At 47.4% G+C, this 23,997-nt stretch overlaps 1 protein-coding gene across 3 annotated transcripts in view; it reads right to left on the bottom strand.

Moving 5' to 3' along the window:
• The window catches only part of LOC125172450 (BEN domain-containing protein 5), a 1,495,630-nt gene that overhangs the window by 5,262 nt on the left and 1,466,371 nt on the right, over positions 1–23,997 (bottom strand). For 2 of the 3 annotated variants that reach the window (XM_047870552.1, XM_047870553.1), the window contains exon 12: positions 12,337–12,433. In XM_047870552.1, coding sequence (XP_047726508.1) covers positions 12,337–12,433 — 97 coding nt within the window. Of the gene's footprint in view, positions 1–5,151; positions 6,393–12,336; positions 12,434–23,997 lie in introns of those variants that run through there. The other variant, XM_047870551.1, reaches the window with a different exon arrangement.

The following is a 23,997-nucleotide window of genomic DNA, read 5'->3' as shown; positions in this document are numbered from 1 at the left end:
TTCCAACTGAGGGGACTGGGGTGGATGCCACGGAGCTGGGATATCCGAGCTAAGTCTTGAATGACGAGAAGAATTTTCTTTAGTTAAGAAGAGTAGAAATGGTGGATGGATCTGAGAGACACTGAACAGACTGAACCATAAGGATGTGGCAGCTGATCAGAAGGGAGGTTGAAAGGCACAAAATTAGGATGACATCCAGGTTCCTGAGTTAGACATTTGATCTGAAAGAGGTGCCACAAACGTGGGGTCACATTTTATAGAGATCCTGTAAGCACCTCTGGAGAGAGAGTGAGGAAGTTAGCAGGACAGCATCGGGAGGCAGGATGGGGAAAGAGGGGCTGTTACAGCAATTCAGGTAGGACATGATGGCGGGAGTGAACAGGAGGGAGTGAATGGGAAGGCAAGGAGAGTGGAAGGAAGATGCACAGCAAGACTGTTGGAAGTGTTTCTCCATTTTAATGATGAGGAAAGTAAACTGCTTTAAATGACTCACAAGGCAAAAATTGCAAGTGGTGGAGCTGAGATTAAATCTCAAGTCTAGGGACTCCAGAGTCACTCCCTTACTCCGCTTGCAGGCAGACATATCACAGAGGCAGAAGCAGCGGGCTTTGGGGCCTGGCTGGCTGCGCGGGGAGAGGAAAAGAAGGGAGTTGAGCCAATGGCAAGGCTTCTGGCTGGGGCAACTAGGTGGGAGAAGACATTAACCCAGACAGATAATGCCAGGGAGAGAAGCAGATTTGGATTTAAGATTGACATAAGGTCAGCCAAAAATAGATCCCAGGTCTTTGGGGACAAGCAAATTCTGAGCATCAAGGAGCTAGAAGAGGCGTCACAAGGTAACTTTCTGAACTGGCCAGGCTTAGCACTGAGGTTTGGCGTTGAACCAAGGACAGTGGGGTGTGGCAGAGGCGGGCTGCTGCCTTGGCCCTGTCCTACTTATTTTCCAGCTGTGGACCACAGTCAAGGGACTTTACTGCACTGATCTGTTTCTTCATCTGCAAGATGGGGAGTAAGCCCTGTGCTTACCGCAAGTGCCGGGAGCTGGGTGACAGCAGGAAGAGGTAACAGAGGGGAGAATGCTCAGGGAGGTCTGAGTTGCGGCCAGCATAGCACATCGGTGTGAACTTCAGAGACCATCCCTGAGAAGGTGCGTGCAAATCACAGACAACACAGAAAGGGCCTCTAATAAATCCTGCTAAAAATCTTTTGTTATTTTAATAAAACAAGATATCTCGCAGAACCTATACTCCTTTCTCTTTTTAGTTTTGCCAGTCCTGCCTCAATTCAGGTTTGGGACCGTTGTGCCCAACACTATCTCCCCCTCTTTTCAGAGCCCCAACTTACAAAGCCTCTCTCCTCTCCCTAACGGGTTCAGGGCCCTTGCCACTACCCCACTCCCAACATTTGTTCATTCCACACTCAGTGAGCACAGCCCCTGGTGCATGATCTCTGTTAATGCTGAAGCCACGATGATGAATAAAACCTAGGTCCCTGGCCTGACGCTGATCCCTCAGCGTGACTGTCACTTTTCTGGACACTTCTCTCACCCTTGTCCTCTACTCAGGAAGAATTTTTACCCCTGTCTGTATGTCAGTGGAGCATAAACAGAATTTTTGGCTCCAAGAGAAGGGGTTTTCAACCTTAGCAAGCAAGTAAGGGGCAAATAGGGATGGAGGTGTTTTGGGGAAAGAGTTCTACTCTATGCCAGGTATTTTATAGATGTTATTATAGTTTTTAGACAACTTTCACTGAGGTATAATTGATATAGAAAAACTGCACAAATTTAATGTATACTATGTGATGAGTTTGCACATATGCAAGCATCTGTGATACCAGCTCCGATCAAGGTAATGGACATGTCCGTTGCCTTTAAAAGTTTCCTTGTGCCTCTTTTTTGTTGTTTTTTGTTTTTGTTGTTGTTGTTACTGTTGCTATAAGAACTTAACATGAGCTCTACTGTCTTAACAAATGTCTAGGTGCACAATACAGTATTAACTACAGACATTCTGTTGTACATATATTTCATTACATTAATCCTCACAATAACTAGGGGCGTTAGATTATCCTTCCCAGGGCTTAAAGAGGTTAAATTCTTTTCCCAAAGCCATACAGCTAGTTAATAGAAGAGCTGGGATTCACATTTGGTTTATCTGAGTTTTTAAACCCAGGCTGCTCTTATGACATTATAACGTCTCCCTTCTTCTGTCTGCTCTGGTGCCCCTCTGGCTAAGCTGAACCATGAGGAAAGGATCTCTACTCTTGGTGCCCTTAAAATGCTCAGGAGGCAGGACTCAGTGGAAGAATTCTGAACAACAATTGGGGGACACTGTAGGGTCAGCTCACACACTCCAGAAGAAAGGAGATTATCTGCATGGGGTTAGTAACCCAGAGGGTGCCTGGATGGGTCCTGCAACGACTACCTAGCTGAGCTTCCAGAAGCCCTGGGAGATATAGAAGTCTCTGCACGTCAAGTGATAAATGGGCCACTTGCCCAAACCCTACCTTGTTGGGTGTGCTCAGCACGAACTCAGGCAAGTGTGTGGGAGTGAGAGACAGGAAGAAGACAAGGTTTCAGCAACAGGTGCTAAAAAGTCCTGAAATTCTTACTCATACACCCGACCTAGAAACTTACGTATTTCCTGCCTCTCTCCCCATTCCCTGCTACATCTAAGTGATGCCATTGGTCACTTGTTATTCTGCTTCCACCTGTTCTCCTGTTTTGACTTGATTTTCCCTAGAGACCAATGGAGAGGGCCCAGTATAGAGCAGTAGAAAGGGAGCTGGTTTTGAATCCAGATTTTCACTAGCCAAGATGAATGGTAACAAAGGATTTTACTTTTAGGAGCCTCAATTTTCTCACCTGGGCAAAGTGAAAAAATGATACATTAAGGGACCGTTGGGAAAATTAAATAAGACAATGGATGCAAAGGCATCTAGCACAATGTGTGGCACACAGCAAATGCCCAATAAATACTCGGCAGGTGTATGAATTGAGGCTCAATGAATGTTAATCACTCCAGACTTCCATGGTTGGCATTACTCTTACTACTTAGGAAAATGAGCCAGAGTCCTCTTACATAGGTCTTAGGTATGTCATTTATCATTGGAAAGGACTCAAACTCATCCCATGCCCCTGCCCCAAAGGCAACCGGGAAATCTGTGAGCTAAAGGTCCCCTCCTGCCGCGGGCATTGTCACCAGAGGCAGGTGACTCAGCATCTGCTGTGAGCTTCTGCACAATGAATCTGGGTGGCCTCTGGCTTGCCTACCATAGCTTTTGACAATAAATAGACCTTTAGTCCTGTCTCTGAGCCTCTGGTCTAGAGGAGAACAAAGTTGGCAGTGTTCATGGAAAAATGTGTGAGGGCCAGGCAGAAGACCAGTATGTCTCTCCCTCTCCACCCTTCCTTTTGGCGGAGATATCTCACTTTCCTCAGAACACTGGGTCGGTAGCCCTTTCTACCCACTTGTGTCTGGATGCAGAGACGAGGGTGAGCAGGCAAGAAGAGAGGCTGGAGCGCCCCCTGCTGGGGCTGGGGCAGCTAGTAGCTTCTGGCTGGTTCACCTGCCAGATGGGTGCTGTCTTCTGTCTATCTCCTTGCTGAAAACCTTCCTGTGTAACGTGAGACCATAGTTATAACTTGGTCCAATAAATCTGGGGAGTTGCTGAACAGGCCAAGGTCACAGGGAGGTCCACTGGCAACCCCTGGTCTCTTGGATAGCCCTTTCTTCTCTGCTCCACCAATGGAAAGAAGCAGTAATCCTATTGCAAACATATCCTACAGTCTGCCTCATAGCTATGCATTTTTCCCTCTTAAGGAATTCTAAATGTTAGCAGGGTCCATATGCTGTAATTCAGAGACATTTAATATCATTTGTTTAGCATTAGATGATACTTTTTATACTGTAAACTCCATTCTTTGACATCAAGAATGTAATCACCTGCCTCATGCCATTCCCCTCCAGAGTTATAGACCAGGAGATGATGCCACAGAGCATCCAGCATCCTCCCAGGGAAGGAGCCCTTTCCATTTCTTCCATGAAAGATGTTCATTAAGACTGTTTGCACACATCTGATAACGGGGAGCTTGCTGTCTCCCTACAAAGCCCATCCATTGGCCAGAAACTATTCGCTAGAAAGTTTTCCTCATATTTTGAGCTGACATCTGTCTTATTGAGACTACCTCCCTGGATTTGGTTCTTACCTTTGGCAACACAGAACAGGTTTGTTTCTTTTGGACAAAAAGAACGTCCAAGATGTTCTTTCAGCTTTTTAGACATTGTGATCTCACTTTCCTACTTCCGCTCCCTCTTATTTTTCATCTCAGGGATAAACAGCTCATCTCCTCATCTGTTTTCAATGGGAAATTATTTGCAGACACCTCACCATCTTGGTCATATCCCAAATAATACAGCTGTCTCTTATTGACCACCCTTGCCGACACTTCCCAGCCCTCAGTTTGTTAAACCTACATAACAACTGTAATAAGGCAGGTCTCACTGTTACCGTCTTACAGGTGAGGAAACTAAGATTCAGACAGATAAAATAGTTTGCCCAAGATCACACAGATGTTAAAAGACAGAAACAAGGTTTGGATGCAGAGTTAGATCCCAGAGTTTTAACCCGCCAGCATGCCTGGGGTTGTGAGGCCTGTGATCCAATTAATGAATGCAGTTTTTAAAAAGTGGGGGGCCTAAATATGGCCACAACATTATGGAAACAGTCTGACCAGGAAAAATAGATCTGGACTGTCACCATGCCTATTTTCTGCAGCCTGCCTCTGTTCATGCTGTCTCCAGAGACGCTGTCATTTCTGAAAGACCTGCCATGCTCTTGGCTCACATTGAGCTGGTTGCACTCAGCTAAACTCCCCAGGACTGTGACACAGGAACTGCTGGAAAGTCAAGTCTTGACTGTTCATCCTCATCCAAATGACAGAGACCCTGACAGCAAAGTGCGAGTTACACCAGATTGGGTTGGCTGGCTGGTTCTTGCGGGAGTGGAAGACCTAAAGGGAAGGGCGCCAAGAACGTTCAGAGCAACAGAAGAGCTGCATAAACCACTTTATTTGTGTCCCTCTGGACAATAAGAACCCAGAGGAGAAGCTGTATATACAACACAACATTTGTAGCCAACTAACATGTGGTTCTTTGTTATCATTTCTGAAAACCAATAAGCAAAGAGAGAATAAGCTTTGCTTTCCATTTTTGCAACAAACTTAAAAATCTCCAACCCAAAGCAAAAGAATGCTTAACTGGAGCTTTGTGCTAAAGGCCCTATCTCCCTTGAGCCTCCCTTCCTCTCCCTATCTCCAAATCCTCATTTCCGGGAGGTCATTTTAATTAGCAGGCTGTCATGGTGACTCAGCTTGCTGCTTCACAGACAGGAAGGGAGCAGACTCCCCTGGACCTATTCGTCATACAAAGGCACTTTACTCTTTAGAAAAATGCACAAGATTTAGCTTTCCCACCTTGGGAATTGCTACTGCTGCTGATTTATTTTATCATCCCCTTGCCTTGGCGGGCAAGGGGGGGCGTTCTCTTGCCTTCTACATCTCCTTTACCTGGCGACCAGCCTCCCCCCATCGCAGAGTATCCATGCCCACGTCTTCAGTGGCCAGGTGTGACACTGGAATCTGGCGATGTGAACCAAGCAGTGACCAATACTTTTTGTCTTTGGAGCTAAGGTTTCAGTTAAGCTCCCCAGGTCATTGGGAAATGCATGCGGCTGATAGGCACAGTGATAATATGCCTCAGACCGCTGCGATTTCAAAAATTCTGTCCCATTGTTCCCAGCAGTACATTCGTCTTTGGGTTGTACGTGTTGTTGATGGTGTTTTGGATCAGTGAGCACGGACAGTGCACTTCTAAAACTGTAAACAACCGTCACCTAGTCCCAAAGTAGCTCTACAACTTTAAAAGGTAAAGGGGCTTCCAAAGCACTGACCTGAGATGTGACAAACCTCTCAAAAGGGGTGTGTAGCTTTTCCTCTTCCTGTGAGGATCTCTGTGCTGTGGAAAATAGCATCTGTACTTGAGTGGTTTGAGCCTCCTATTTTGTTCCTGAGCCTTATGCTGAAGTCCCACAATTGATTTTCCATTGGTAAAAGGGAAAACTGATGATGAAATTTCTCATATTTTCCTTCCCTTTCCCTAGCTTATTCATTATCTCACACCCCTTATTTTGGAAACTAGAGAAGGGTGATTAATTTCATGCCCTAGCAGAAAATGCATGCTCCCGCCTCCACAAGACCTCCCTGGACTCCACGTCCTTAAAAAGAGTTTGAAGGGTCTTTGTGGTTCACTGAGCTCTTCTTGTCCCCTTTGCCGTTGGGGTGGTTCCTGGCTGGGCCTCGCGTGAGTGGGTACTTGTAGGGAGGGGGCTTTTCTTTCCTGCAAAGAGGAGATAACAGAAAGAGAGAAGAAAGACAGCACATATATACACCAGATTGAAATCTTTTCTGTGCGTGTCTATCTCCCCCACTGAATTTTGACTTCCTGGGAGCAGTGGCTTGTCTTCCTCTTCTCTGTGTCCCAGAAACCCAACCCAGGGTCTGGTTCAAAGCAGGCATCAAAACTCAACAAAGGACTGCTAGATGGATGGATGCATACTTGAGTCTCAGGACCGAGCACCCAACACAATGCCCTTAACACTACTCTTCAGTACCTGCCTTCTCTCTGTTAGCTCACCTGCTAGACTATGAGCTCCTTTGCGGACAGGGACCAAGTTTTATCCATTTTTGCATTTTCCCTCATATAGGACCTTGTTTGTTATGTTGTTGGCTGATGAGCTGATGTGCCATTCATTCATGTATTGGACTAAGATTTGTTTGCAGTGGAAAGGGTAGGCTTTAGAGCCAGGAAGAACTCACCAGAGTTCCCAGGTCGGCTATGTAGGAGAGGTGTTATCTTGGGAAAGTTATTTAACCTCTATGGGCTTTATTTGTAAAATGGGGATAAAATATTGCAATCTTGCAGGGCTGTTGTGAGGTGAAATGATATGAGTAAATGTACCTACAGCAGTCTCTCTTTGCCTGCTGTAATTTACAAAGTCATGGTGCTGGATATTAGGTATGGTCCCATGGCCTCTGGAGACGACAAAGATGAGTCAGACATTGATGTTATCATCAAGTTGGTTACAATTTAGTAAAGGAGACAGTTGCACGAAATACACAAAATAATAAGAATTACAAAGCACGAAAAGTGGTGAACGCCATACATACAGAATCTCTCTTGGGCTGTTTGAGTTAGGACTGAAGAAGCAACTTTCTGGAGCCCCTCACACTCTGACCTTGGGGTACCCATTTTCCTTCATTGTTGAGGAGTCATGAATAAGGTCAAAATGTAAAAGGTGGCAGTACACAAAAGGGACACCTTGCCCCAACATCTCTCCCCGACCAGGAGGCCTCGCTGTTGGACATTCCACTCACTGCAGGACCCAGCTAACCTGCCAAAGCTGTCTAGCATGGACGAGATACTCCTAGGCCTCAGGACCCATTTACAACCCAGAGTACACGCTTGTAATGTTGTTTACAGGCAATGTGCTCTTGAAGTCCCCTCCCTTCTCTCTATCTTCCGTTTCTTCATTTCTAAAATAGGGAAAAGAGCCCATGTCCTTCCTGCCTCATAGACTCTGGTAAATGGGTGTTAGGGGAGAGCTTTGCAAATTATAGGGTGCCATTCATATGTCATTGAGGGCTGTGGTTCTTAATACCAAAGGGAGCATGAGAAGTAGATGGGTATGTTTTCATGGGGGTAAAGGAGGGTGTACTTCCCCTAGAGAGGCAAGCTCAGTACAATCACAAGTGGGGCAGCCCTAGGTAGATGGTGGCATGAGAGAAGGCATGCAGTGGCCATGGAGGAGTGTGAATGTGCAAATGACTGATAAAGAGCTTCTGTAACTGAAGATGGGGGCAAAGAGAGAGAAAAGGCATTGGAAGGCAAATACCCCATACATCCGGGCCTCTGTTCCTCTTCCTATAATGCCTACTTCCACCTCTCCAGACTCACTTGGGAAGCAGACTTCCCAGAAAATAAGCTTCTTCCTCCTCAAGGCTCCTGCAGTACTTTGTGCCTCACCCTTGGTACACTTTTTCTAGGTAGTTCTTTTCCTACCTGTTTTTCTCACTAGACTGTGAGTTTAATGCATTTGCTCTTTCTCTAGAACTCCTGAGCAAAATTCAGGCCTGGCATGGATTAGGAGCTTGGGGAGTGTTGGATGAGTAAAAATGAACTTTTGGTCTTCTCCTTACCATCTCCATTGCTCTAAACATCAGAATGTCATTGCCTCAGAATGTGTCTTTTTAGGCCCCACCTCCTGCCTTCCACCCTATCTCCAACATGGAATACCCTCTCTCCTTTTTCTGTTTCACCCATTTAAGAGCTACATGTCCTTTAAAAGCAAGTTCAAACCCCACTTCCTCCCCGAAGCCTCCTTGGGATAGTCCTGCTGGCTGCAAATGCTGGCCAGATGGGAAGGGAATTTCTGGTTGGCTGTCACTGTTCTTTCCTAAACGTGAAGGGGCTGAGTCAATAATTCTTAGGGGCTTCTTCAGTTTTACCATTCTAGAATTCATACATTTGGGGCTTATTTAGGGTTTACTCCCTGCTAGGCTGTGCACTGTGCACTAAAGGTACAGGAGTGACCCAACGTAGCCCCTTAAGGAGAAACCTGTCTAGTGGAGAAGCCAGATGTGCAAAGTGCCATGACAATACTCTATGGGACATGCAATGCTACAGGTGTGTGCAAAATGCAGTTAGGTATCCAGTAAAGAGGAAGCAGGTCTATCTAAGGTGGAGAACAGGGACAGTGAAGCAGAGGTGTGATGTTTCCACTGGACTTGAAAAGTATATAGGAATTCACCATCTAGAGACAAAATGGAAGAACATTCCAGGAAGAGGAAAAAAAGGATGAACAAAGACATAGAAGCATGGATGCAGTTGATCTGTTCATACTGAAGCATGAGGTGTAAAGTTGTAGGAAGCAGATGGGGTGGAGAGGGTGCTCACAGGGGAAGAGGTGTGCTGGCAAGCTGTGAATGAAACTCAAGTTGTAAGCCAGAGCTTTGAATAGCAAGAAGAGGAACTGGAACACTACCCTGAGGGTAATGGGGAGCCTTGGAAGGTTTTTGAGAGGGAGTATAACCTGATATGTAGCTGAGCATTTTCCCACACTGTTTGGTATCTTGTCATGTTACATGCCTTTCTCTGTAATCTAGGCTCCTGATGGGTGGGGGCTCTCTATGTCCCCTAATACCCAGGGCACAGCCTGGCACATGGTGGGCTCCAGTGTGTTGAATAGGTGATCATTCCCACCCATCAACATATACATTAAAACTCCACCATGGATCCGGCCTTCCCAGCCTGTCCCTGAGCCTGAGCCCACCCCACACTCAGAGACAAGCCCACCTTCCACACTCATGCTCTGTCTCCCCACAGAGGCTCACCTGTCCTGTTCATTTTTTCTGATTTTCATCCACCTTGATGGGACCTTTTCAGCTTTAGTTCTGTAGCTATGTTACTGTGGTCCAGAGAAGTGTGTGGTCTCAGCTTTGGTCATCAAGGCCACATCCCTGAGGCTATGCTTTTGGGCCCACACTGCTGACCCACCCAAGGGACCCTCTCTGAAGGGTGGCCTGGCACCCAATAGGCTCCCACCAGCACATGGGTGTAAACTGACATATTATGATTATCCACAGAGATGAGAGAAAACAAAGATTAATTTTGAGTCAAAACATGTAATTTTCCTTTAAAATCAGAACTACTCTTCCACTTATATTATTTGATGCTTGGGTGGAAAATAATACCAAAAAAGGGGACAAGCTCAAGTCCCAAATCAGAGCCTGTGTCCTCCTGGCAATTCATTTCTCAAGGCCTGCCGACCAACTGAGAGTTCAGTGATACTCATAGTTTGATGAGACCGAGGTGTGAGAAGTGAGGATGGAGAGGGAGTTTGTTTTGTTTTAAATTTAAGGGTGGGTGCGTTTACCTCAAGTCTTCAAGGCTGGTAATTTTGAGGAGTGAATCTCCAGCTCTTTTCTAAAGAGGCTCCAAAGCTTAGAGCAAAGAGGTCCAGTGAAAGGTTGAACCCAGGGCCCCGAGAGTTCCTTGCATCCTTTCCATCCAGTTTCAGGTTCCCACGTCCTGGCCATCTGGAGGAACTCTTTGCTAACTGATGCTGAGAACAGCAGCCTGGGGGTCGTGGGGCTGGGGCTCTAGTCCTGGTTGTGACCAGTGCTGTGTGCCCCCTGGGCCTCAGCTTCCTCATCTGCATTATGAAGAGGGCCTGAACGATTGCTAGTCTCCCCCAGTGTCAACACCATTTCACCGACAGTGCAACAAGCTAGAAAGAAGTCTAAGGGATCAGAATAATTTTATTCAGGCTGACAGAGGACCTGAAAGAGACAATCCCCAAATTAACTTGTAAATGAGATTCTAAGAATTCTTTTGAGTGTTCTAAAGCTTTGAATTTTTGAGAACTTTAACCAATCAAGAATGACTTCTAAGAATGAACTGAGCACTTTACTCTAGAGGTGAGCTCCTCAAAGGCAGGCAGGGTCATGCCCTAATCACTTACTCATTCAAGCACCTCTCTCCCCCCAGGGCCTGGCATAAAGTGCTGGTTTTCCTGAGTGAATGAATGAGGGAATGAATACAGGCTCAGCATGCAGGCTCAGTGCGGTCTAGGCACTGTGGAAGCACAGAGAAGAAACAGACATGATCCTCCTGAAGGAGTTTTTAATCCACCAGGAATAGGATGGGGGGCACAAATACCCTAGATGATTAGCGAATAATCTGAGACACAGTATGAGCCAGAGTACGTTGTTCTGTAGACTCTGTGTGGAGACATGGGACTCACATCATGGTGGAAGGTAGCCCTGAGAGAGATCCTCCAGCCCAACCAGAGGAGTCCAGGGACTTGCGCCAGGCCATGATAAACTGGTTGGACATCTGGGGTTGCAACCCAGAAGCCAGAGGAGACAGAAACATTTATTGAGCCGCTATGGACTTCCAGGCACAACACCAAGCTTGCATCTAATTTTTAAAACCATCTTGAGAGACTTCAGTTATTGCCCCCACTTTATGGTAGAGAGAGGTTTCAAGAGGCCAAGGAACTTGCCTAAGATCCCACAGTTAGGATGAGCCTGAGACAGAATTTGAACCCACATTGATAGTGACAAAGACTTCCTGCTTAAGCTGGAACTTAACTCGATTTTAGTCTAGCTTTGGAATGAAAAAAAATCCTAGGTCAAATCCTGCCTCTGCCAAAATCTCTTTGACCTCAGACAATTCTCTTCACCCTTCTGAGCTTTCTTTTCCTCATTTGTAATATGGGGAATATAATATATATGAGGAATAAATAAGATCATGTACAAAAAGTGCTTTGCTCAATAGATAACAGTGATTAATATTGTTTTTCTTAATAATAGGGTGTGGAGGAAGGTGCATCAGTGCAAAGGCCCTAAGGCAGCAAAGCATATGGACAAGGTCATGGGCAAGGTCAGTGGGAAGACTGGTCTGGCAGAAGTAAGTTGGACATCATTCTGTCCTTTAGGGAGGCTGGATCACTAGAGAGTAGGAAATGAGGCCAAGAGGTAAGGCAGGGCCAGCACAATTCCAGATGCCATTGGATGTCACTGTCCAAATGCTCACTGGGCTTACTTCCAGGAAGCATGGGAATGCCCAGCACTTTGGGCTCTGGTCTAGCTCTCCAGAAGGATACTTATCCCCTGACCTTCTCTCCTCACTGGCCCAAAATATTGACTCCATCAGAAGACCTGATGTAAAACTTCTTAGGTGTATGTCCTTCCCAGCCCTAAACCTTCGCATCTTGAGGGACTATCATGTTCTAAGGGGATATGTGTATGTCTGACAATATGTAGGGTGCTTTAACACACATCTCATAATAACCTTCCAGGTGAGTGCCACCATCCCCACTGTACAGATGTGAAAATGGAAGGATCAGAGACTTTATGAGCCTAGATGAAATAGGAATTCTAGAGGATGAGCAACCAGATGAAGTAGCACATGGAGACACCCAGACTAACTTAGAACAATAACTGTGCTCAGTTCCCCAGCAACTCCCATCCCCGTGGACTCCCATGTTAGACCCGGAAACGCGACCACCCCACACTGTCTGACACTGTGGCGATACTTTATAGTCAGAAAACATGCTGTTAAGTTCTTCTGCCCCATACACTCTGTGGCAGGGCAGGGATTATCTTTCCCATGCCACCGATAGGAAACTGAGGGCCAGAGAGAAGCCAAGGGAAGTCGACCCTGGATACAAAGCTGGTTCAACAGAACGTGAGCCACACAGTTCTGCCCTGTCACTTACCGCAGCCTCGGCATGGGAATTGCCACTCTCTCGACCAGGGGGTTCAGCCGATAATAATCCAAAAATGTTCTTGCCACATTCCGTCCCAGCTTCATATCTGCAATAGTGTGCGTCAAGGAGCAACTTTGAAAGGAGACCGAGTCAGAAAAAAGAGGGCTGGTAATAAAAATGATAACAGTAATAGAGGCAGCAATACCACCTAGAATCACCATTCTAAGCTTTTTCTATGTACTGCCTTTTTTGATCTTCACACAATTTTCGACACTATTCTTTTCCTCATTTCACAGATGAGGAAATCAAGGTACAAAGAAGTTAAATAATTTGCTCGAGGTCACAGGACTAGAGAGGAACCAGGATATGGGTCTGGGTCATCTTACCTCAAAGCTCTCTTCCTGGCTTTTGGAACATACTGTGTCCCTCTGGGGCTCACTGGGCTTCCGCACTCTGACTAGTGTTCGTGGAACAGTGAAATGAGTTTCACCACCGTCTTCAAGAAGTCCCTAGGCTGGGGTAGGACATGGCCCAGGACATGGAAAGTAGCATTTATGGAGCACCTACTATGTTCCTGGCATGGCACTACTACTTTGTTTACTTATACACTTTAAACAGTCCTGTGGGAAAGCATCTTAATCTCCCTTTTGCTCTGGGAGGTTAAGGTACTTGTCCAAGGCTGCCTAACTTAGGCAATGGTAGAGCCAGGGCTCCAATTCAGGAATGTCTGACTCCAGAGCAGTGAACGTTCCACCACCCTGGGCTGTTTCCCATCCTGAAGGCACCTTTTCTGTCAAGGGCTGAGTCATCCCAGGCCAGTGCCTGGTGGGAGGAGGAAAAACACCAGACAAGTCGTTTATGACACTGAGATGTGCCGCAGGCTCGCTGTGCTCTGGGGCTGCCACCTGCTTTCTTCCTCTGCATGTGACCGACCTTCTCTGTCCCCTTCTTTAAAGAGTTCACAAGCTGGCATTAGGCACGGCCTCTCCAACCAGCAGACCCTGGTCTGCTCCTTTTAACCTAGTCAGGCTCCAGCTGGCTTGGGGAGACCAAATCACCACTGTGTGTGCTGACAGTAAGACTACAGGGGTGCAGAGGAGAGGAGAGGTCCCTGTGGACTGGACTAAAAAAGTAGAGCAGAAATCTTGGAATCAGATGCATCTAATCCAAATCCTGGCTCTGCCACATTCTGCGTATGGCACATGGTATTTTCTAAAAATGTCTGCAACGATATTTCCTAGCTCACGTGTTATTCTATGCTATGACTTTGACCCTCCTTCCACCGAGAAGTGTGGTCTATGTCTCCTCTCTTTGGACCTGGGTGGGCTTGTGACTCACTTGTGACCACAAGAATGGCAGAAGTGGTCAAAGTGACACTGTGGGCCTTCTGAGGCAAGGTCAGTAAAGGAGATGTCACTTGTCCCTGGCCTGCTGTACTACTCCAGCTAGGGTCCTGCACCTCCATGCAAGCAGTCCTGCTGCGCTGAGGCCACCATGCTGTGAGGCAGCCCAGACTAGCCCACAGAGGGGTTGCAGGTGGAGGCCCTGCCACTGTGCGGTGACCCGGCCAAAGGGAGCCAGCCCACGGTGCCACCAGCACACTGCTGTTCCCGCTCCAGCAACTGCGCCGCAGGCTCCAAACTAAGACCACTCGATGGCGCCCTCCACAAATTTTGGACCCACAGAAAGCATGAGGGAAGAGCTGGTGTTTTAAATGCTCCATCTGGAGGAAGTGTGTTACACAGTAGGAGAGCCCTAGAACAGTCTCCTGTAAGCAACTCCGTCCTCCTGAGCTTGGGTCCCTGCACCCATGAAATGTGAGCAAGAGCCACCTCACGGGGCCTGTGCTGTGGTGCGTGACTGACACATGGGTGCTGACGAAATAAGCAAGACAGTGGGGGTCGAGGGAAGTGTGAGCCCATCCTCCCCAGCCTGCCTTGGCAGCCAGACTCAAAGCCACCCTAGACGAAATCTGCGTTAGCAAAACTCTTGAACCTTGCAAGGAAACGGAGTCAGGCTGCCAGTAAAATGTTCCCCTGTGAAGTGCTGATCGTTTTCAGATGAGCCCTGTTTGAAAGACAGGGTTTTAAAGGTGGACTTGTCTGGGGCACCCTCTTTCCCTTTGCCTCTCCTACCATGTTACAGATCCCTCAAATCCTGAAGGTCTCACACCAGGCTACTTACTGCAACGACCCTGTTTGAGTCAAGCAAGATATGGGACCTGGGTGGGAGGAGGGGAGAGACGAATCAAACATCTGCAGTTAAAACAAGCTGTCTTTGGACAAGGATTTAGGACCCAGACAAGGAGAGGGCACTAACTCTTCTGGCTGAAGCCTTTCCAATATATTGCCCAATAGAGAGAGAGAATGCGGAGCTCCCGACTTTGCATTGCCAACAAACATCGCCGGATAGCCTAGACGCTGACAATGTCATCTTCCGCATATTCTTCTGTGGCTCACTGATCTGTTTCTGGTGGGGGGTCGGAACAGATGGCAGGTGGGGTTAGGACCCCCAAATCACAGAAGCAGGGGGGCTTGGCTAGGATGGTGTGAAACCCAGACTGACTTGGGGACTTCCACTCAGAGCTGTTTAACTAAGGGGCAGGTGTCAGTAACTCTGGTACTTCCGGGACCCTGTAACAGGTAACAAGGGTTTGGGCATGTACTGTTCACTCCCATTCATTCATTCATTCATTCTAACATTCGTTGGGCTCCTCCCATATGTATGCTGGGAGGAAGAGTGACAGGGATGGGGTTAGAGAAAGAAGAATTAGATGAGCACAGTGGCCAGTCGGGAGGAGGAAACTAGCATGTCCCACTGACTGTATCACCGAGCAGGCTGCTGCCTTGTCATCTTCACAACCGTTTATTTTAGCACTCTCCCCATGCGCTGCACAGTGTAGTTACTATCACCAGTCCCCACCACAACCCTGCAAGGTCAAAGTACCATTCTACACATATTTTGCAGAAGAGGACACTGTAAAGAAGGAAAATCTGCATAGGTGACCTGGAATCCTGTGGCCTGAGAGTGAGGTAGGTAGCATGTGAACCTGAGGGTCTTTTAACAAGGTGCATATGGTTTCCCCTCTCTTGAGTGTGATTATACATTCCAACACTAAACTCCGTGGACACGTAGAAGGAGATTGAATCTCAACTGGGGGAATTGTGGAAGGCTTCATGGAAGTGGGTATATAACAGAGATTTGAAGCACAAGGATGAATCGCAAGGGGGAGGAAGAGAGAGATGGGATCAGTGGCAGCACGGAGTATGGCCGGGGCATGTGACCCCGGGCCATAAAAAAGACAGAAGAGGGATCAAGGGCCCAGGCCACCTCAGTGTAGAGCAAAAGGTGAGGCTGCAAGGCAAGGCTGTGGACAGATCAGGAGAGGCTCTGAATGCCAAATTAAGGAATTTAAACTTCTATTCCATAGGCAATTCAAAATAGTTGATATGGGTGTCTGTGGTCGTATCTATCATTTGTCCACTCAATATATAGTTATTGATCAACTGCTATGTTCAGGCTGTCTGGAAGTCTCATGGTATACTGTGGTAAACAATAATAAATAAATAAAACAAAACAAAACAACCAAGACAATGGTTCTTAAGTCTAGAAGTGGAGACAGATAACAAAGCAATAAAAACCCAAACAAAGATATAATTGCGATTGTACTAGTGTAGGATGAAAATGCGCAGGGTCTGTAAGAGGGAGTGAGGGGGTGCTGCTTCAGACAGGGGATGTGAACGGGCCTCCCTGAGGAGGACGTGTGAAAGAGCGGACAGGGGCAGTGGGAAAAAGTCCTTGGGTCGGGGAGCGGGTCTGAGAGCAGGCTGGCATAGAGGGACAGGCAGGGGAGAGATCACGTGGAGCCTTATTCTGGGTCACCTGAAGGAGTCTAGATTTTCTAAGAGAATGGAAGCTGCTGAAGAATTTTAAGCAGGAAAATGAGACGGTCTGATTTATAATTTTAAAAGGTCACTGCTGTGCTAAAAATAAGGCAGCAAGAGTGGGAGCAGGGCAGATGGGCCAGGAGAATACTGCAGCGGGTCCGGGGTAAAAACGAGGGAGGTCTGGACCAGGACAGAGGCAGGGGTGAATGGCGACCTCCTGTGCACTTAGCCAGAGCAGCCGGGTGGATGGGGTGCGGTGACTGGGAATGCAGAAGTCTGAGGGTGGTGGAGCAGGCTCAGGGAAGAGACTAGGAGTCAGTTTGAGTTCAAGATGCCACTGAGACACTAAGCAGCCATGTCCTACGGCAGAAACAGGGAAAGAAGCAGATCATGGAAATGGTTTCTGAACTGCCAGTCCTCTGGGATCATGCAAGCCGCAAACTTGCTGACTGTATGGCATGAATGTCCCACTCTGCCCAGCTCCGCACCTTCTGCTCCTCCTCTCAGCATCCCGAGGTCTCTCAGAGAGGGGCAGTGGCTGCAGGACCCTCTGCTCTCCTGTCTCAGGGCCTGGGATCTGGTACAACGAATGAGCACGTAAGTGGGAATCAAGAGACCAACCTGGTTTCAATCAGTAACTTGCCATGTGACCGTGGCCATTTCCCTGCTCTGGGCTTAACTCCTCTGTGGTAACAAGTACAGTCTCTCAGGTCCTTTCTAGCATTAATGTGGTGTGTTCGATACAATAAACTTATGAAAAATCCCATCCCAATTCTTTCATTCAACAAATGTTTACCGAGAACTTGCTCTATGCCAAGTAGTTTTAGGCACTTGGGATATACAGCAAACAAAACTCACAAGGATCCCTGTCTTCATGGAGCTTTTGTTCCAGTTATGGGAGACAAACTGTCAATCCTACACATTTGTAAATTATTGAGAATGCCAGAAAGTGAAAGTGATAAGTGCTATAAAGTAAAGATAAAGGACAGTGTAAGGGGAGTACAGGGGGCAGGGGGCACATTGTCGCACTAGGTACAGTGGTCAGAGGAGCCTCACTGAAAAGGTGGGGTTTGAGCGGGCTTGGAGGAGGTGAAGGAGCTGGCCAGCATCCAGGATCAGGATCCCCCTCATCAGAAACACAAGCCCTGACCAGCAATTTCATTTTTGGCCTCTTGCTTGGCCCAGCCCAATCCCACTACTAGGGACAGTAGTCAGCCTTGGGGATGAGTTCCCCCTGAAGGGAGTCAGAAACACCTCCTTCGTGACACATGGCAGCTTCCTGAGGAAGGTCCTCCTTATGTCCCTGAGCAGCCCCAGAGGGAATGCATCTCACACACGCCTTCCTGCCTGGCCTGTGGCTTCCCTTCCCCATCCTGTTCCTTCCCCTTCATCTCTGCTACCATCTCCACACTTCTCACTCTCTGCAGCTCTTCCAGAACGATCAGTGAGCCCACCTAGCCTGGCCGGCCCTGAAGGGAGCCAAGGTCCAGCCCCACTCATCAGATACCATATTTCACTCCCTCTTTCCCCATAGCTGTGTGCTGCGGGCAGGTCTGATTACCGTCCCCATTTTGCAGATGAGAACTTGGAAGTGACTTGTCCAGTGAGGCCCATCAAGAACTGGCACAATGAGGACTGAAGCCCATTCATTCATTCATTCATATATTTAGCAAGTGTCTTTTCCATGCCAGATGCTGTTCTGGGACACAGGGAAGAGAAAAAGTCCTAGTCCTCATGAAATCTTTCCTTGCTATCATCCTGCCTCCAAATAAGAAAATTTAACTCCTACTGGCTCCCTGTTTTGAAAGCCCCGCCTAGATAGCCCTGCTCATACTCCTGCCCCTGCCAGCAACAGATGATCATCGTTAAAGGGGAAAGATTAATTCTGCAGAGCGGTAGGCCAAGGATTTCTCCTCGGCAAGGCTGACAGCACTGCTGGAATGTTAAGAGGCACCTGTCTAGGGGCCTGTAGGTAAAGCCAGAAGAACAATGCGACAGTGAAATATCTTTTGCCTCTGCCTCCTTCCCCCATCCTCCCATGGTGGCAGACAGGTGCGTGATAAACAGATGAATCCTTCTCCGAAGTGTAGCGTGGGGGGCGCAGAGGTCGTTGCAGAGTCCTTTCCAATAGCAGGCGAGTCCTGATGCACCCCTAGGTGAGGACGCCTGCGAATGTGGGAGGGAGACAGAGACAGAGAGAGACAGAGAGAGGGAGGACATGGAGACACAGCAAGAGGGAGGAAGAGACAGAGAGAGACGCAGAGGCAGAGACCAAAAGAGAAAGAGATGCGAACAGCCAGGAAGATATGAAGAGAAACCCATCAGGATGGAGCAGAAAGGAAGATCATCGGAGGGGCTGAGAACAGCTTGAACTTGAAAAGTGGAGAGAAATGGAGGGAGGGGCAAAGAGAAGAATAGGAAGTGACTGGCAAAGGGAGAGAATCAGAGAGAGAGAGAAAGAGAGAGAGAGAAAGAGAAATGTAGACAACGGGGAGGGAGAAAGAGAAAGGCAGAGTGGAACAGAAAGAGTCAAAAGCAAGCAGGGCAGGGCGCCTGGGTGGCTCAGTCGGTTGAGTGTCTGACTTCTGCTCAGGTCATGATCTCGCGCTCAGTGAGTTCAAGCCCCACGTTGGGCTCTGTGCTGACAGCTCAGAGCCTGGAGCCTGCTTCGGATTCTGTGTCTCCCTGTCTCTGCCCCTTCCCCACTCATGCTCTGTCTCTCTCTCTCTCTCAAAGATGAATACACGTTAAAAAAAATTTAAAAAAAAAAACAAGCAGGGCTACACAGGCTTTGGAGGAGAGACAGCACATGACAACAGGGAGACTGAAATAGAGGCAGAGACAGAAGAGGGGAGAGACAGGTGACAGGAGGGGGGGCCTCCTCTCTGACACATGAGAAGCAACTCAGGAGGGTAGGAATTTCGTGAGAGGAGAAGGGAGATGAACACATACACAAATGGTGGGGAGGATGCCCAAATCCTCCAAGAGGGAACCCAAGGTGGGGATAAAGGAGGCTCCGGACTGGATTCCTACAGCCACTATAATTCATCACCAACTCGGTGCCTTAAAACAACGGACATGTATTCTCTCACAGTTCTGGAGGCCAGAAGTCTGAAATCAGTTTCAATGGGGGCGAAAGTAAGGTGCTAATGGGGCCACACTCCCTCCAAAGGCTGCAGGGGAGAAGCTGTTTCTGGCCTCTCCCAGCTTCTGGTGGCCGCTCTGCACCTTGACTTATGACCTCATCACTCCAGTGTCTGCCTCGTGGCCACACTGCCTTCTCCTGTTGTGTGTCCAGTCTCCCTCTGCGTCCCCCTTATAAGGACATGTGTGACTGCATATTGGGCCCACCCCAACAATCCAGGATAAACTTCTCCCTCAAGATCCTTAACAATAACATCTGCAGAGGCCTCGTTTTCATGTAAGCAGACACGGATAGGTTCCAGGGGTTAGGATCTGGATCTGTTTGGAGGGTCCTCATCCAGCCTCCTGCATGCTTTCAGAGTTCATCTGGGTGGCTAAGAGCAGAGGTTGAAGACACTGCCCAGGTGTCGGGAGTGCAGTTCTGGCTCTGTGCTGTAAATCTCTCCAGGTGCTCACCCCCCATCCCTCCCCACTGCCCCTCAGTGCCTCCTGCACAAGCAGCAAGTGCATTTCATTCACCAGATTGGGACCCAGACACGCCCAACTCCAGAGTCCTTTTTATGTACAGTATTTGCTCCAGAGTCCTTTTAATTTACATTATTTGCAGGAAATACCTGTATTGGACTATACGCTGCCTATTTTGCCTCCTAAACATATTGCAGACCTGCCCTTCCTCCTCTCCACTACTATTCCTTTACTTGAGATCCTTTTCTCTCATCTGAACTATGGCTCCAGCCTCCTAATTGGTCTTCCTGACTCTAGTCTTCTTGACTGCATTTTCACTGAGAGAGATGTTCTCATAATTGCTGACCTTGTGACTTTCTGACTCATGACTCTATGCCAATTCCCTGCCACCTATAGGGTAACAACTAAACTTTTAAATCTGGCATTGACATCCTTCCATAAGCTAGTCTAAGCCTTGTCCCCTGACACTAGATTCCACTGTGCATCTATTTGGAATGTGGGGTTAAAGTCCAAAAAGCATGGGTTTTAATATTGACTCCTACACATTTAGCTGTATGATTTTGGGCAAGATATTGAACTTCTCTGAGCCTTAGTTTTCACATCTCTAAAAATGGATAATACTACCTACCTCGCAGGACTCTCATGTTGATTAGAAATTATATATCAAAAGCACTTAGCACAATACTGGCAGGTAGTAGGTCTCTTTATTATCATTATTATTTATGAAACTGTCATCTTCAACAAAGCCTAAGCTCTTCAAGGACAAGGGTGTGTCACATTCAAACTTGTTTCCAGAGCCATTTAACACAGGTTAGGACTATAAGAGAGACAAGGAAGAAACAAACAAAGCAAAAAAACCAAGATAAGGTAAGAGGGAGACAAACAGGAAATAAGAGATAGGGAGACAGAGAGATGAAATTATTTTTTTTTAATTTTCTGGATGTTCAGGGATAAGGTCTTACAGGTCCCTTCCATACTGTGTGCCTCAGTTTCCTTTCTGTAAAATTGGCTAGAGGGTGATCTCTGGTTCTAATCTAGTTCTCACTCTCTCTGCCCCTCCCTAGGAGGAGAGGATACCCTTTCAGGCCACCCAGATCAGTGCAGACTTCTCAGGCATGGGAGCAGTACCCATCACTCTGGTGGGGTATTTGGAAAAGAAATCAGGCTGGAGGCTGGCTAGGCTAGAACAGATGGAGATCTGACCTTAGGAATAATGTGCCTGAGTCTGGACAGGATGTCCTTGGGGGATTTTTGAACTTCAGACCACGTTAGGCAGGTTGCCATTCATTCATTATTTGTTACTCGTTTATTCATTCAACAGACACTTTTCAGGCACCCCTGTGTGTTGAGCCATGCAATAGGAATACAGACTACACTGGGCAGATAGAGTAAACAAAACAGGAATGGTTCTGCCTTCACGCTGCTCACAGTCCAGGCACTATTGACATCTTGGGCTGGATGATTCTGTTGCAAGGAGGATCCTTGGCTTTTCCCACTAGATACCAGCAGAACCTTTCACCCTGTTGTGACAACCCAGAATGCCTTCAGACATTGCCAAACATTCCCTGGGGTGTGGGTGTGGGTGTGTGTGGAATTCACCCCTGAGTTAGAGACACTGGTCTAAGGGGTGCACGATATCTGGTGGAGTGCAGCAGGTGAAATGGGGGTGGGGCACAAGCAGGAGTTTTAGAAGCGCGCGAGAGCTTGACTGGGAGAGGCCCTGGTTCCCCAACCTGGGGAAATGTCATCCCCGAGTGCTCCTTGGAGACAGGCGAAGGGGAAAGGAACGTGACTTCACAGGCTGTATTGACCTACTAGGATGGTTGCTTCAGCACCTCTACCCACCACTTGGGCAGGAAGAGTGGCCTCCCTCTGTGTCCCACACCCCTCGGCCTCTGAGATGCCTCTCACTTCCCTACTTGCCCTGGACTGCTGGTATTTACGGCCCATCTATCTCAGAGCCATTCCTCACTCGAGAGGAAAGTTCGTTTCTCCCTGCCACCTCCCACACTCCAGCTTGTTTCGTGACTCCCCCGCTCTCCCTCCATTCCATGCCAGAACTAGCAGTTTCCCTGCAGTGCCTCCCTTTGCCCACTGATGGCTGACCACAGCTCTGGAAATTCGCTCACGAAGTCTGCTGTGCCTGCCCAGCTGAGCCCCACTCAGCAAATGGGGGGGGGGGGGGCTTGGACGCGGTTCAGTGCTAGAGGAGGCTCTGCTTCTCTGAGATGCTCCTAGATATTTTCAGAAGCTTCCACTGACACACAATATAAAAACAAGACTAAAGACCAAAGTCAATATTTGTGCAGCAGCATCTTGGAGCAAGCGGGAGGCAGGGACAAGAAGCATAATAAGTGGGAAAAGCTCCAATGAGTCCTGGCTCTGGGCCTGTCTGGGAGGTTAGGGGGAGGGGCTGCGTGGCCTTGTGTGGGACAAGTGTCAGTTTTCCAATCTGGAAAGTCGGGGGAGGGGCAGACTTGCTGATGTTTTGAAACTTTCAGCTCTGTGATGTTTTGGGAGCCTCTAGATTCCAAGTTCCTACCTGGGGAGTTAGGGGCTTCCTGGCCCCTCCTGTATTACGGGCAAAAATTTACGTGTATGTGTGAATTTTCCTAGGGAGGATATTCATAATTTTGCATAATTTTCAAAGAAATCTGCATCCTTCCAAATGTTAAGAATCTCTGCTCTAAATTTGGACAGTGATCCTTGAGTTTATCATCACCTTTAGATAATAATATTCCTTCTCATCTTCTGACTCATTCACTTTTTATACCGTGACTCTTCTGGGATTAGTGAGAATCTGGTGGTGCTGGGGAGTGCAATCAAGTTAGGCTTGGAGCACAGTTAATAGTAGGTAGACTCTGTCCTCAGTACACCTGCATTACCTTAGAGGAGCTCAGAGATTCTGGTGGTGCCAGTCCACTGGAGGGGCCAAAGGAACAGCTCAGCTAAGCAATGGGGGAGCAAAGTAATAATCACAACTAGCCTAGAATTTAAGAGGCCCACTAAATGGTTTGCTGAAGGGACAGACTATAGGGTTCTTGATCTTTAAAAGAAGGTCCTTCCCGGTTCCTTGTTTCTTCATTCCTGACTCAGCCAGAATCTGAAGCACTTACATGCATTAAGGGAATGAACAATATCCTGTGAGTCAGGAGACCCATAAAAGAATGTCAGCTTTAACCAAATTGCTGTATGACCTGGGCTGGGTCACTCACCCTCTCCTGGGCCTCACTTTCCCCATTTGTATAATTAGGAGGAATTCAGCTTTTTGCACGATTTCACCTGGGGATGGCTATAGTACAGTGAAACTCCATTATAATACCTTACTCTTGGCTACCTCCTTACATTTAATCCTCATTTGGGGACATTTTTGTTCCATCTTAAGCAAAATAGAAATGATCCCATCCTTTAAATTCCAATCTTTAGGGCCCTACTGGCTCCAATGTTTTATGATTTTCTTTCCTGCCCTTGTGTTATTTTCTTTTTAACTGTTATCTCAAACCTGAAACTCAGGGGATGGAGCTCATATTTATGATCATTTACTATCTTCTGAGCACCGTGCTATTTACTATGTGCAAACGAGGTAGATTTTATTATTCCCATGTTACAGGTTAGAAAACTGAGGTACAGAGATATCACTTGTCTAACATCACTCAGTTAGCAATTGGAGGTGAAGACTCAACTCAGGTCTGTCCAACTGCAAGGCCTAAGGTTTTTGAGAATTATTATCATGCTATACTTATATAATTAACCGTCTTAAGATGGATTTATTCACTTATTCAATATTTATTATCTGCTGTGTAAGGCTCTGGGCCGAATGCTATGGATTTGGAAATGATAAGTCAGTCTCGGTCCTGAGCAGCCCTTAGGGAAGACATGGAAATAAAAACTGCAGTGCAGGGCAATGGTCTTGATGGCAGAGGGAAGTAAGGGAATCGGGAAACAGAAAGTAAGACTTAACGTTGGAAGGACCCCAGAAGACTTCTCAGAGAAGGTAACACTTGTGCTGAACTGAGTGGGGGGCTTTTAACTGAGATGAATCTGCATTAAGTAATTCAGTCAACAAGTAATTGAGAATTTACTATGCACCAGGTACTTTTCTAGATGCTGAGATACAACAGTGCACATGTGCTCATGGAGCTCACGTCCCAGTAGGGGAGATAGTCAATAAAAA

The sequence above is a fragment of the Prionailurus viverrinus genome, chromosome C1, assembly GCF_022837055.1.
Source record: "Prionailurus viverrinus isolate Anna chromosome C1, UM_Priviv_1.0, whole genome shotgun sequence".
Taxonomy (NCBI): domain Eukaryota; kingdom Metazoa; phylum Chordata; class Mammalia; order Carnivora; family Felidae; genus Prionailurus; species Prionailurus viverrinus.
The sequence above is the reverse complement of the archived record's forward strand: the minus strand, read 5'-3'. Positions and strand labels throughout refer to the sequence as shown.